This window comes from Notechis scutatus, chromosome 6 (genome assembly GCF_049901735.1).
Source record: "Notechis scutatus isolate UNSWTSFEM ecotype Mainland chromosome 6, rNotScu1.2, whole genome shotgun sequence".
NCBI classification, from domain to species: domain Eukaryota; kingdom Metazoa; phylum Chordata; class Lepidosauria; order Squamata; family Elapidae; genus Notechis; species Notechis scutatus.
In genome coordinates, this window is record NC_142014.1 from 69,562,440 (window position 1) to 69,578,025 (window position 15,586).

A 15,586-nucleotide genomic window follows, 5' to 3' on the forward strand; every position below is an offset into this window, starting at 1 on the left:
TCTGTTCCATCGGTTGTTTGTTGTGTCAGAAAGTTTCTCCTTATTTCCACGTTAAATCTCTCCTTGTTCAGTTTCCATCCATTATTCCTTGTCTGGCCTATAAGTGTTTTACAAAACAGATTGACTCCCTCCTCCCTGTGGCAGCCCCTCAAATATTGGAAGACTGCTATCATGTCTCCCCTGGTTCATCTCTTCACTAGACTAGCCATGCCAGTTCCTGTAACCGTTCTTCACGTGTTTTAGTCTCCAATCCCCTAATCATCCTGGTTGCTCCTCTGTACTTTTTCTAGAGCCTCAACATCTTTTTTATAATGCTGTGAACAAAACTGGATGCAGTACTCTAGGTGTGTTCTTACTAAGGTTTTATAGAGTGGTATTAGTACCTCACTTGACTTCAAGCTCAATCAGAGCTCTCACACTCCGTTAGGTCCCAAAGGTGCTTTTTCTGGAGACAACTGGACTTTCCTGGTTTTTTTCTTTTGAGGACGTTTCGTTTCTCATCCAAGAAGCTTCTTCAGCTCTGACAGGATAGTGGGGAATGGGAGAATTTTGTAGACAGCTGGTCATTTGCATCCTTTTTTGATGGTCATTGAGGCCATTTGGAGGTTTACCTGTGTCCTCAGGGTCACCTGAGTGGTGCTCCTGGTTCCTGTAATCTGCAATTTCCCCCCCTCTGGAAATCCATTCCTACTCCCACACTATTCAAAGGGTGAATCTCTACAGACATCCAAGAAGCTTCTTCAGAGTTGGGAAGAGAAACGTCTTCAAAGAAAAATAGGAAAGTGCAGTTGCCTCTTGAAAAAGCACCTCTGGGACAACCATGGCCTGGAGGACTGAGAATCTCCGTAGACACTCCTGTTAGGCTTACAGCGGCTCTCTGCACAACAATATTTTAAGCCAGCATAAATGATAATAAACCGAGCCACGACCCAAAAGCTTCCCCAGGACGGAGCCTTCAGAAGTTGTGGGTGCTTCATCACTGGAAGGTTTTTTTAAAGAAGAGACTGGGCAGTCACTTGTCTCAAATTGTATAGGGTCTCCTGCTTGAGCCAGAGGGGGTCAGACTAGAACACCTCCCAAGGTCCCGTCCAGCTCTATTTCTGATTAAGGAAGCGGGTTAAGCTGCAGGGCCTTGTGGGCGGGCGTCGAAGACGCAAAAGCCCTAGGGGTAACACGCGTGTTGCAAACCGCCCTGCCTTGACAGCGGCTGAGAAAGCGCAAGCAACGATTTGCACTTTGCACGTTGCAACACACAAGCCGAGAGGGAGGAGCGAGCCTTTTCCCGCTGCCCGGGCTGAGCAAAAAGTGCGGTTTGGGCGGGCGGGACGTCTTCCCAGCAACCGACGGGTCGGCAGAAGCGAGCGAGGAGAGGTGCAAGGAGCAGAAGCAAGCAGTCCAGCTTGGGTCGGTAAGCAGGGTCTTTCTCTTTGGCCGCGGACTCGAGTGGATCCCTGGGTTGGGTGGCTGCAGGGCGCGCGCGTGGAAAATAGGCCCGTTTGTTTTGCAAGGCGCGCGGTTCCTTTCGCCCGCTGCGCCCCGAAGGCCAAGAAACATTTTGCAAAAGTTGCGCCCCGATTGTTTAACGCACTTGGTGCGAATTCCTACACGGGAGGGTGGCGTGTGTGTGTGTGCGTGCGTGCGAGAGGGAAAGTGAGTTGAGTGAAAGTTGGGCGGTGTTTCCTTTAAGAGATCAGCGGGGAGTGGAAATCTTTCTCCCCAACGCCTCCCATCTGGGACTGCGGGGGGAACCCGCTCGCTTGCACGCTTAGCGACGCGCGCCGATCTGCGGGGCTCTTTGCAAATCCGAAAGCAGCAGCTCTGGTGTGGTCGGGAGGCTGAGGGGTGTCGGTAGGCCAGGGCTGAACTGGGAAGGCCTGCGAGCGGCCTTGACGCAACTCTGACCTGGTTGGCTGAGAATCTCCAGGGACTTTGCTCGCAGACGTTTAAATTCTCCGATTAGGTCGCAATCCTGGGTGTTGGGGAGCAAGCCCTCACCCTGATGGTGTGCTCTACAAGTAGTAATCCTTGGCTTACGACCACAACGGAGCCCAACTTTTCTGTTGCTAAGTGAGACATTGGTTAAGGGAGGTTTTTTTTGCCCCGTTTCACGACCGTTCTTGCCACCATTGTCAAGCGAATCAGCACAGTTGATAAGTGAGCAACCCAGTTAAGTAAATCTGGCTTCCCCTTTGATTTTGCTTGTCGGAAGGTCGTAAAAAGGGAATCACGTCACCTTGGGACATGGCAAACCGTCATATATATGAACCAGTTGCCAAGCATCTGGATTTCAATCACAGGATCGTGGGGAGGCTGCAAAGGTCATAACTGAAAAACGGCCGTAAGTCACATATTTCGGTGCCATTGTAACTTTGAACGGTCACTAAATGAACCGTAAGTCGAGGGTTATCTAGTAGGAGAATGAAGCATCTGCACGCAAGCAGCCAAGCTGAGAGAGCACTGAAGACTCCAGGACTCTATTTCACACCCTGAATCCCTTGATTTGCCGCCTCTCTTCCATTTGGGGAACAGAAGGGCTGTGCAGAAAGCCCTAAGGGTTTGCATCCTAAAATTCATCTCATTGGAGGAATGCACAACTTGGTTCTTGGTTCAGAGTGCAACTCAAATTTAATTACATGACAGTAAATCTGGTGTGATTGCAAAATGCAGATGGCATTTATATAGAGATTAAGCAATCAACATACTTTGATTTAAAGCCAAAGGTAAGATTTCACTTAGTGCTGGTGGAAAGAGGTTGAGTTCTCACCCACTTGTAAAACTGGTTCAGCCTTAACTGGTGGTTCACAATTTCTCTGTCCTTGAGCGTAGATACAGGTTGGGGGTGGGGCGGTCAAGGCAGTGGGAGTTCATATTTGCACAAGAGGTTAACTTTTGGCACAAAGCTAGATCCACTGCAAGATGCAACCTGAGATACAGATTGTGTCACTTGTGGGAATTCAGTTGCAGCCAGGAATAGTGTGAGGATGAAGTAAAAAGAATTTAAGTTGTTTGAAGAGGAGAAAATGATTACAGGCCACAGTACTTGGCTTCACATTGCAGGAGGAAGCTGAAGAAATCACAAAGTGGCTTTTGTGCAAGATAATTTTCCAGCCAAAAAGAGGAGGAGTAGCTTTCTGTTTGGAAAAGTTGGGGTTAGTTCAGTGTTAAGTCTTTAAATTCAGGTCATAATCTAAAGCAGGGGTCTTCAAATTTGACAGCTTTAAGACTTGTGGACTTCAACTCCCAGAATTCCTCCTCCAGTCATGTTAGCTCAGGAATTCTGTGAGTTGAAGTCCACAAGTCTTAAACTCACCAAGTTTGAAGACCCTTGCTCTAAAGTTTCAGGACAGACTGAGATCAGTGGAAGAGATTGGTTTTAAATACCAGAGGAGTATAAATCCAGAAAATAAATACAGTACTTATTTTTTTATTTGATTTCTTTCCACCTGTATTTTTATAAATACAAGTAGTCCTCAATCAATAAACATTTGTTTATTGACCATTTGAAGTGGCAATGGCGCTGGAAAAAGTGACCATTTTTTACACTGATGACCCTTGCAGCATCTCCATGGTCACCTGATCAAAATTTGAACACCTGGCAACTAGTTCATAGTTAGAGCAGTTGCAGTGTCCCTGGGATCATGACCTTTTGCGACCTTCTGACAAGCAAAGTCAACTGAGTTTGCTTAACAACCATGTTACTAACTTAATTCAGCGATTCACTTAATAACCATGGCCAGAATATTCGTAAAATGGCCCAAATTCACTTCACAAATATCTCGCTTAGCAAGAGAAATTTGGGGCTCAATTGTCATAAGTCGAGGACTACCTGTAAGTCAAGGTGGTGAACATTCTTCCACACCTATTTTCCTCACAACTCTGACGCAAGTTGGACTGAGAGAGACTGGCCCAAAGTTACCCAGGTGGCTTTCACGCCTAAAGTAGGACTAGAACTCACCATAGTTTTAGCAGCTTAGGCCAAGGGTCCCCAAACTTGGCAAGTTTAAGACTTGTGGACTTCAACTCCCAGAATTCCTGAGCTAACATGACTGGAGGAGGAATTCTGGGAGTTGAAGTCCACAAGTCTTAAAGCTGTCATTACCTTGAGTGTGATTCTAACTGTGATTCTTTCCAGGAATTGCTGACTCAGATTTCGTGGCCAGTGGAATCTTTGGCTTCTTAATGCCGTGATGGATCCCCGTGGCACACCTTTCCTTTTTCAACCAAACCTCTTCACATGGTTGCGGCAGCAATTGAGAAAAGGTGTAAAGTTAGGCCTAGCTTATCCAGGACCACAGAGAAGAAGAAAATTACTGAGTTGGCTTTGGGGAAGCCAGCTGGGAAAGCCACAAGTGGTGATCAAATGATCTGCAGCTGTCATAATTATGTGCCAGTTGGGAACCATTCAAAATTTGATCATGTGACCATAGGGACGTTGCAAGGGTTGTAAAAAATCAGAATAGAGCTGGAAGGGACTTTGGAGGTCTTCTGGTCCATCCCCCTGTTCAAGCAGGAGATCCTATATCATTTCAGATAAGAGACTTCCCAGTCTCCTTAAAAACCTCCAGTGATGAAGCACCCACAACCTCTGAAGGCCAAGCTGGTTAATTGTCCTCACTGTTAGGAAGTTTCATCTCAATTCCATGCTTCTCTCCTTGGTTAGTTTCCATCCATTGTTTCTTGTCCTGTGCTCTGGTGCTTTGGCGAATAGGTTGGCCCCTTCTTTGTGGCAGCCTCTCAAATGCTGGAAAACTGCTATCGCATCATCCCTAGTCCTTCTTTTTTTCTAGACTGGTCAAATCCTGCAACCATTCATATGTTTTAGCCTCCAGGCCTATAATAGTCTTAGTTGCTCTTCTTTGTGCTTTTCCCAAAGTCTCAACATCTTTTTTTTAATGTGGTGACAAAAATTGGATGCAGGTGTGGTCTTAAGCCAAGGCTTTATAAAGTGGTACAGAAGTTAATTTTTTCAATGCTGTTTTAACTTTGAACAGTTGTTAAACAAAAGTGGTTGCAAGTAAATCGAGGAGTAACTGTATTTAGTCTCTCTTTCCCCCTACCTCCACAAGGACATGCCAGAGGAGAGGAAAAAGTAAGTTTTGCTCAGTTGCAGCATTCATAATGGTTCAACCTTTAGCAAACAGGAAAATACATAATGAGAATGGGTCAGTCTGTAGAGCAAGCAATATTTCACAGCATTGTTCTTCTACAGTGTCTTGTCTGCGTGTAGATGCAATTGCAGTTAAAACTTGGCCAGCATAGGATACAAGTCCATGGATCTAATCCATTGAGCAAGAACTCCGGGATGCAATCTTGACTGTTGCGTTTAGAGGTGAATTTGCTTCCCTCTGTGAGCTCCAGAAATTGAATGGGGGATGAATGGGAGATGCTTCCTCCTTTGGGAAAAAAATGAAAATGGATGCTTTTCAGCTTGCCTGACCAAAATGAAGGATGTTTCTTACTGACTAGAATCAACGCAAAAAGTTACCAGAGTCACCTTGTAGGGGGAGATGAGAGGCGTAAGAAAGAAAAAAGAAAAGAAAGGAAAAATATTTTGCTATGGAAATCGATTTGTTAAATAATAGCATGCAAAGAGGTTGTACATCCATTTGATTCAGCACAAATAATTGCTGCAAATGTTTTGTTTGTTTGCATCTATATGTTCAGGGTTGAGCGGTCTCTCCATTCATTTAGTCATGCCGCTTAATGTTGATCAGCATGTGCAAAATCTGCATTTTGTACGGTGTTGGGATTCAGGGGCTGAGTGACAGAGTGCCGATGTTTGAATCAGGCCTCAGTCATGCAAACTGTTGGGATGACTTAGGGGGCAATCTTTCCCTCTGCCTATAAACGCATCCTGATCATATTTTGACCTCTCGGGAGAAAGACCCCAAACCGAGAGTGATGTGTGGTGATTCTTCCAAGCTGAGTTCTTTTTAAAGTTTTGTGTCTGTAGACAGAATTTTGCCAGAATAAGCACTGAATAACCAAATTGGAAGGGACCTTGGAGGTCTTCTAGCCCAACCTCCTGCTCAGGCAGGAGAGTGTATACCATTCCAGACAAGTGGTTGTCCAGTCTCTTCTTAAAAACCTCCAGTGATGGAGTGCCTACAACTTCTGAAGGCAAGCTGTTCCACTGTTTGGAAGTTTCTTTTTCTTCAAGGTTGCTTCTCTTCTTGATTAGTTTCCATCCCTTGTTTCTTGTCCTGCCCTCATGTGCTTTGGACTGGAGAATAGGTTGACCCCTCCCCACCTTCTTTGTGGCAGGCCTCAAACATTGGAACGCTGTCATCGTGTCACTTTTAGTCCTTCTGTTGGAAGTTAAAACACACCCTCTCCTAGAAAAACGAAATTATTTTAAGATATACTAAAAAGGCAGACTATTTCCCCTAAGAGAAGTAGAAACTCAGAAAGGCAGAAACTCAGCCCCCCACCAACCTTTGTTCAATGGGCCATTAAGTCTATTCTACATAACAAAGATCTACTCCAGGTAGAGCCATAATAGGAATTGCCCAACGCCTTTTCATTACATTAACATCCAGCAAGGCTCAACCAAGCCTGGGACTCGGGACAGCCTACATAGTTGCCCCTGCATGGCCTCATGGGAGTCTGACAACCAATCAGAATACAAGCTCAAATTCAAACCCCAACAGAGGGCATAAAACCCAGACACTCTAAGCATCTCTGCCCTTTTTCGCTCAGGAGCTCCAAGGCATGTGATCCTGTCCATTAATAAATCATCTTTCCTAACAGCCTCCATGTTTCCAGTGTCTTTTTTCCCCACTTGGAACTGAACCCAGAAGAATATTTCTTCCAACAGTTCTTTTTCATTAAGCTAGACATGCCCTATTCCTGCAACCGTTCTTCATATGTTTTAGCCTCCAGCCCTTTAATCATCTTTTGTTGCTCGCTGTTCTGTTTGCATCTGCACGAACTCCCTTTTTACAACATATAATCTGTGTACTATTAGGGAGGGGCTGCCTTCACTCTCTTTCTCTCGCAGATCATATCTGGGCTGAGCTGCCTCTTACTCCTCTGGCATGCACCCCCTCCCTCCTCGGAGTCCACCACATTCCATCACAAATGTACTTGGGTTTTGGGACGGTGGTTCTTGCTGCATGGTATCTGGTTCACCTCTCTTGCTCAATCGTTATGTTTAACTTGGGTTTGGCTTAAGTGAGATGAGGATCAAAAAGTTATTGGGCCAGGACAAAGCTAAATTAGATGTCATTTAATTTTAAATAAGCAAAACTCATAGGATTGGTATATGAATGTTCAATTATTTTCTGTTTTTTTTTCCCCCGTACGCATAAAAAAAACCTGTTTGTAGGTACCTTTTCCGGTTCTGGCTAGTAATCCAAGATAAGTTCCCTTATATCTACCAGGTGGCAGAAGTAGCGATGCAGATAATCCTCAATCTTACAATCACTTGCTTTGATAGCTATATTTGCGGCATTCTGCAGTCACACAACCACAATTTTGGATGTTTTTGCCAGAAACTGGGGTTTACTTCCTTTTTCCAGCAAAATCACCCTAATAGTGAACAGTGCTTAACCACCATGTTCGCTTAATGATCATAAAAGTTAAAATCAGGCCTGGTTATATGGTAACAGAGAGAGACAAGAGAGAGAGAGAGAGAGAGAGGGAGAGAGAGAGAGAGAGACTTGTGACAGTATGCAAGGAAAGCAGCAGAAGCCACAGAAGTCTTTCTCTCTCCCAAACTCCGTCAGAAATGAGACTTGTGCCGGCGCAGCCTCTTGTGCTTTGGGGGGTGGGGGGAGACAAATTTCTCTGCGGACCACCAAAATGGACAAATTTCTCTGCGGACCACTGTTCTAGTCCAACCCCCAAGCAGGAAACCTTATACAGGAAGTCCTCAACTTATAGCAGTTCTTTTAGTGACTGTTCAAAGTTACAATATCACGGAAAAAAGTGACATGTCCATTTTTTCACACAACCGTTGCAGCGGTCATATCAAAATCCACATGTTTGGCCACTGGCTCCTATTTACAACGGTTGCAATGTCCCAGGGCAATGTGATCCCTTATACAACCTTCTGGCAAACAAAGTCAATGCCAGGGCTCTGACAATCCACCCCCATTCGAATCAAGAGTCTACTTGCATCTCTCAGAGTTTTTTTAAAAAATCATTTATTATGAGTGAACATGTCGGAGCCAGCCAGCTGACACTAAGACACATCATTCATCTGACGCTTGACCCTGGTCTTCCCCCACCCCCTGGATGTATATTCTCCAATGGGACACATCCATAGCCAAGAGTCATCAATCATGCTCTCCAGTAATAATCTTGTATGCCAGAAACTTCGGTCACCTAGCAATTATCTAAGGTATGCATTACTCCCCCCACTCCCTTTCTGCTGACAATGCTAAAAGACAAAAAGAGAAATATTTTTGAGTTGACAGTCAATTTATGAAGCTAAATTCAATTTACAACTTAACAACTGCAGTGATTCACTTAACAGCCGTGGCAAAAAAGAGCCGTAAACTGGGGCAAAACCCACGCCACAAATGTATCACTTAGCCACAGAAATTTTGGGCTCAAGTTATGGTTGTAAGTCGAGGACAGCCTGTATCATTTCTGACCCAGTGGTTGTCCAATCTCTTCCAGACTAACCACCTCCAGACTAACACAGTTTATGTCCTTAGATGTAGGCTCACATTAGGTCATAATTCAAGGACTACCTGTATCATATCTTGAGTGTTGTACTTGATGCTTTTCTTCCTTTCACTTTGTATGTCAGGTCTTTGGTGGAAACTGGCCAAGATGCATTTATTGGATCATGAAGTCACTATGGCATTTTTGAGATATGGAACCATTCTTATAGTGAAAATGATGCTCATGAGCTTCATCACGGCTTTCTTCCGAATGAGGAAAAAGGTGAGAGACGAAGGTTGGAGTTACGAAAAAACAAAAGTGTATAGAGTGAGACTTGTAAGCATGACACTTTGCATAATAAGCCAGGATTGATAGGAGTTGTGCTTTTATGTATCTATACAGGCTAAACCAAGGGCCTTCAAACTTGGCAAGTTTAAGACTTGTGGACTTCAACTCCCAGAATTCCTGAGCTAACATCACTGGAGGAAGAATTATGGAAGTTGAAATCCACAAGTCTTAAAGCTGCTTTGAAGTCCCCTGGGCTAAACTATCATATCTTTGGGTTTGTAATTTATTACGGACTAACACTATGTACAAACCAGGCCTCTTGTGGGTTTTTTTTTTTTTAAAAAAAAGCATATTTCAAAATAACAGATTTCTTTATCCTATTTACCACCACAATAGAATCATGACTCTTGGGGAGTGTAATATAAATGTAATAATTTTTAAAATAACTAAAATAAGACAAATCAAGCATCCATGGTAGATTCATTTCTATTGGCATCCTTCTTAGTGATGTTAATTATGGTAATAGTAACCAAAGATCTTAAAAAGGATTAGGACGCAATAGGAATGGGTAGAATTTCAGTTTGTCAGTTACAAAAAAATAGCAATACTAAGGATAGTGCATATGTTTACAATACAGGTAGTCCTCCAGGTATGAATGTAATGACCCGAGGATTTGTGGGAGTGAATCTTGTACCTTGATCGTGATCACTCCCTCCTTTCATCTATGCATTTGCTAATAGAATGCGAGGCTTGTTAAGTGCACATGAGGTATTTCAGGATGGGGAAGGCCATGGGGAGGGGCTAGTGATGGAACAGGCCACCTCCCTAAGACCACCCAAGGCCTCCCCAACCCACTGAAATACTGCATGGTCCACATAATTGCTCTCCCCTCCCCAGCCTGATGTGCTGGGTCACTTGTGAAGATCTAGCAAACAGTCTCCTTTCCAGCTGCGTGCGCCCCTCTGCAGTTCCATTCGGCCCTCCGTGGGCCTCGCTGGGGGAGGCCAACAGAGGGTCGAATGGAGCCTCAGAGGGCCGGATTTGCCCCTCGAAGCTCCATTTCGGCTGGCAACCTGCTGGGCGAGGCCCATGAAGGGCGGAATGGAGCTTCAGAGGGCTGGATTCGCCCCTCAGAAGCTCCATTTCAGCTGGCAACCTGCTGGGTGAGGCCCATAGAGGGCGGAATGGAGCCTCGGGGCTGGATTCACCCCTCAGAAGCTCAATTTCCGCTGGCAACCTGCCGGGCGAGGCCCGCAGAGGCCCAAGTGGAACTGCAGAGTGGCGCATATGGCTGGAAGCTTGCTAGATCTTCACAAGGTAAGTGACCCAGTGTGGCAGATTGGGGAGGGGAGAGCAATTGTGGGGACCTTGAAGTATTTCAGTGTGTCGGGGAGGCCTCGGGCGGTCTTAGGCAGATGGCCTATTTCCATCACTAAGCCCAACAACAACAACAACAATAATAATCACATAATAATTACAGCAGAATCAACGAGAAACAACTTGAAAAAGTCACCAGATATCAGGACTTGAGAATCGAACTGCAGAGACTCTGGCATAAACCAGTGCAGGTGGTTCCAGTGGTAATCGGCACACTGGGTGCTGTGCCTAAAGACCTAGGCAAGCACTTAAAAGCAATTGGTGCTGACAAGATCACCATTGGTCAACTGCAGAAGGCCACCCTACTGAGATCTGCTCACATAATCCGCCGATACTTCACGCAGTCCTAAACATTTGGGAAGTGTTCGACTAGTGATTTGTGATGTCTTGTTTGCTGTGTATACTGTCATTTTTGTGTATAATAATAATAATAATAATAATAATAATAATAATAATAATAATAATAATAATAATAAATATATATATATATATATAGGCATAGTAGTAAGCCAGAGTGGCATATCATTTTATTCGATACTGCAGTGCTGATTCTAACCACTGCCACCCCAGCCGACTCTGGCATGGTACCTTGTCATGTATTCTGCTCATTCTCCCGAATAGGCATTTGCTAATCCTGAAGATACAACATCGTTTGGAAAAGGAGAGAATGCGAAAAAATATCTAAGGACCGATCCTGATGTGGAACGTGTACGCAGGTAATTCTGGAGCTTCTTTATCCAGGACACACACAAAGAAAAAAATATATACATGAGATGGTAGAGTGTAAGAGGCATGTGTCCACACTTTATTTCAGTCACTGGCTTAGAAAAAATACTGATAGCTCCGTCCCTCGGTCCATTAATAACTCTCTTGTTTCTTTGATGATCCCTGTAGGGGTGAGCAAAATGTTCCGTGACTGTTTGCTTCCACACTCCTGACTCTCCACTCTCTTGGCCGTGTTTATGATGGCCTGCGCTATTGCAACTCTCTCGAGTTTGCATATTTAATTCCCACTGTCAATATGCCATCGAATTCACAGCAGAAATGGGCAGCAGCATGTATTGGCTATGCTATTCTTCCGCTGCTGATCTCTTGAATGCAATTTGCTGCTTCCCCTTTTTGTAGCAAACAAAAAAAAAAAATGAATTGGAGGGAAGGAGAAATTATCCCAAGGCTGATCCTAGGATCATCTTGTTTCGCTCAAATAGAAAAAAATAAAGCTCAAGTTTTTATTTGGATATATTTATGACCTCATGAATAGATGGCCCTTAATCTAGAAGATAAATCAGCCATTTTTCTTTTGAAGATTAATGTGAGTTCAAGAATAGCTGTTAATGTGACCAAGTAGGGAAATCCTATGATTGGAACTGTCTTTATGCCGGGACTAGCAAATCTGGGTTGCAAAAACCAATGCCGCCACTAGGTGGTAGCAACAGCTTTTTGTGACCCCCCCCTAATGGTCATTTGGAATGTTACAGCTCAGATGCAGTGATTCTTTCTGCCCCTTTGCCAGTATGGCAAAGTTCTCTCCACAATTTTCCCAAGTGTTTGCACAATAGATACGTAGAGTTGTGAACTACCATATTTTGAGCAAGGGTTCTTCAAGATGTCTCCAAATTAAATGCTGAGGGATGCTTTCAAGTGTTTCCAACGGGGCAGGCCTTGCAATCTCAAATTGAGTTTGGCGCGATTGTCACGTTTCTCAGTTGAAAGGCAGATTCTCAGTTGTAGCACGATGTAGACTTGGGCTCCAGCAGAAATCTGAAAGCTCAGAAGACTAAATCTCTGGTCCCAGTCACCGACCTAAATTGGATCCTGCAACATTATCCTGGGACACATATATTGGCTTTCATTCATAAAGACATTTTGTTGGTGCCAAATATGAAGAAGCCTCTAACACTGAATCTCCTTTGCTTCTTTCCCTAGAATCCATCTCAACGACCTGGAGAACATTGTTCCATTTCTTTTTGCTGGGTTTTTCTACTCTATGAGTGGTGTGAACCTCTCTACTGCTTTGCTGCACTTCCGAATTTTTCTTGGTTCTAGAATCTTCCACACCATTGCTTACCTGATACCTCTTCCCCAGCCCAGTAGAGGTTTGGCTTGGATGGCTGGTTACTTAGTCACCTTTTCAATGTTGTACAGGATTATAATGATTGCTTTCACTACGTCTTAGAAAAGAAAGCTAATACTATTTTCAGCCTGTTGTACTTTGCAGGGTGCCTTATCCAGCCAATAGAAGAGAATATATTTAGCTCTGGGTTGAACTGTGGAGTCCTGGTACTTTCTGAACTTGTTTGTTTGCAAATGTCACATTACCTAAATAGGTAACACTATCAGTGCTAGTGAGTGTGGAGTGTGCTGCTTCTGGTGGGAGTGTGGTTTTCTCCTTGGGTGGTTCCTTGATTCGAGGAACTATCAAGGCCATATGAACATGACAAATAAATAAATCCGCCTGAATCAAGGAATTATCAAAGGGAAAAACCACAGCCCCACTAAAACTGGCAGGACAAGTTACTGCATATGAATACCCCACACTAGCTAGCATCGATAATGTTACCTAATCGGGTAATGAAACGCCTGCAAGCGACCAAGCTCAACAAGCACCAAGGACTCCACCATTAATTCTTCCTCAGAAAAACTCCTTCCTATCTGCCTCCCAACTTTCCAATGTATATTTGTGCCTTCTGGGATGTTGGATCTCTCAGCTGCCTTCTGGACCTGACATTTCTGAACTCTTTTTGCCAATATATGCTAAAACTGGTACATGGAGAATCTTTTCCCAAGGAAATGTGTCCCTGATACTTCCTCTTAAGGAAGCATCACTCAATGATAGCGCAAATACTTTTGTGTCCTAGCCACAACCTCTGTTAGCCTACAAAGTCACATATAAGACAACGGTTATATTCTTTGTCTCTCCTTGCTTCCTCTCACTCTCAATATGTGAGAAATTCAGTGTGAGTGATTACATGTGAGGCCATTATATACACAAAACATTGGCTGAGGTGATTTCTCTCCACAGTCTTGCCTTTTTTCAACATCACTGAAGCTGGTTGCCTCTTTATCCTCTTGTTGTTGTCTTGTCTAATGCTCATGTTTTCTATTTTCCAAATAAGCTTGCCAGCCATGACATACATGGGGATAATTTTCTTAGAAAGTGCCGAATATGGAAGACTGACAATAAAACAGCATTCTCTAACTTAGGCCCATCGTGATAACTTGGGATCATTATCAATGGTTCTGGCTTGATAGTAACAAAAGTTGTAGATGACATTTAGAGAGCTGCAAGCTGGAGAAGATTATTACAAAGAATTGGCCACCCTCTTTGCCCTTCCAGTTACATCAGTTTGATGTCTGTTGACAAAAAAAACCAAGGACCAGTTGGATTTCTGATTTGATCCACTAAGTCTTTCTTGGATTTGCTTCCTTGTTTGTTTCAGAGTTATGAGGGAAGGGAAAACGTTCTCCACTTTCCAAGATCTGGAATCTGGCCTACTATAAGAGATGGTAGAATCCCTTTTCTGGAGTATTAATTTTTCTAGGATATTAATTCTTTAGCTTGTCATTTTTGAGACACTGCATTATCTCTGTAATAAATGCAGAACATATGAGAAGCAAATATGGCTTACTCAATGGTACATCTTGAGTGGCCGAGGTACAGTCTTCCAGATGGCCTTGGAATACAACTCCTTTCATCCCTGGTGTTTAACTGTGCTAACTGATGAATATTGGAAGTTCAGCAATATCCATGCATTTTTGTAGGTCTGGGAAGTTAACAGTGCATTTGAAACTCACAAAACATCTTAGTTAACAGCTCTTTAGCCCTGTTAACTTCTCATCTTCATCCTGAGTTGAGTTCTTGTTTGGTTCCTGAATAGTAAATTTGAGCCTATGGTTCTGAATAATAGTTCCACAACATCTGAAGAGCCATGGATTTTCCACCCCGTTCTATGTTTTAGGTGCACAAGGCCAGAGGCTAAAAGTTCTAGACCAATTCACAGAATTTGCACAGAGAGGATGTGCTTTGAATGTTTCACCACGTTTGACGTTCCTCATGTTCTGTCAGCATTCCAAATACTTTGGTTAAATTGAAGCTGGTTTCTGTTCCTGTTTATGTTTGTTAAGGTTTGAACCTTGTGAGCATCTTCCTTTATTCCTCCTTTTCTCCTTCACGTATTGTCTTAGCTCACGTGAGCTTTACGGTTTTTAATGTGCACTCTCTTTTGAGAGCATATGTGAATAGTAATTTTCTACATATGCTATTTTGGGATGTATCTTTTTGAAGCATAAATAATAAAGACAACAGCAGGGGGAAAAAAGTGTTGGAATTTTTGTGGCTGTTTCTTTTTTCCTCCTCAACTACAGTCAGCAAATAAGATGTCACAAAGAATCAGGGACTCAGAGCATCAAGTTCTTTGAAGAATATTTACCTTCATAATAAGATACTTCAAGCAATGCCAGTCCTTGTTGTAAAAGAGACTTTGATACAAATAGGTGTTTTAACCAAGTGCTGGAGTAAATGGAGTAAAACCGGGAATGAAATTTCTCTTAGTCTAATGTAACCTATACAAAGGAGAATATTTTTAAGTGGCCCTTTACTGTGTCTTAGCAGTTGTAGTTTTTATTTTCTTATAAAACAGAAAAGGCAATTGGATCCTTCAAATCTAAATCTTAAAAGAATAATACATGGCCAGAAGTTTATATGTGTACTAGGAATGGGTAACCAAATTTAGCTGTTCTGACACCATGAAAATCAAGGATAAAACCTGAGGGGGTGGGGGGGACTTTTTTTGGCATAGCAAGATTGATAAGGAGTCATGTTCTCTGACTTTTTAGAAAATACAAACTCTTCATCAGGTCCCAAAACAGGAATTCTAAGAGTAAGCAATAAAACACAATGAGCAACATAACACAACCCATGGACTACATTATGTTCAAGAATAGAGCGTGACGATGTGGCCAAATGCTTACAAGTCAAGTATAGTATAATTAGTCCTTGACTTCTGACCAAAATGGGGACCAGAATGTCCATTGCTAAATGACACCACTATAAAGTGTGACATCGCATCACTGCATTGCTTAGTGACCGCAATCCCTGCAGTCCTTAGCACCATCGTAACTCCAGATGCATGGGTTGTTAAGCAGAAGTGAACAGTGTCCCAGGTAAGGAGCATGAGGTTGGGAACCTTGAGATTAAGAGAAGTCCTGGGCAGGCTACAAATGAGTTAGAACTGAATAAAATATACTTTTACTGCAACTCTTACTAAAGCAACATATTAATGCACTTTGACCATATGGCATATTGCCT

The 15,586-nt window shown here is 43.2% G+C and overlaps 1 protein-coding gene across 2 annotated transcripts; it reads left to right on the top strand.

The window, feature by feature from the left end:
- Window positions 1-1,280: 1,280 nt before the first annotated feature.
- On the top strand, window positions 1,281-14,597 carry MGST1 (microsomal glutathione S-transferase 1). 2 transcript variants are annotated; one of them, XM_026678639.2, is made up of 4 exons: window positions 1,281-1,408; window positions 8,759-8,895; window positions 10,900-10,994; window positions 12,205-14,597. In XM_026678639.2, exons 2-4 carry the CDS (start codon window positions 8,782-8,784, stop codon window positions 12,452-12,454), a joined length of 459 nt encoding a protein of 152 aa, XP_026534424.1. In that variant the 5' UTR covers window positions 1,281-1,408; window positions 8,759-8,781; the 3' UTR covers window positions 12,455-14,597. The 2 variants fall into 2 exon arrangements, with proteins under 2 accessions (XP_026534424.1, XP_026534425.1); XM_026678640.2 differs by having other exon boundaries at window positions 1,281-1,404.
- The last annotated feature ends 989 nt before the right edge of the window (window positions 14,598-15,586 follow it).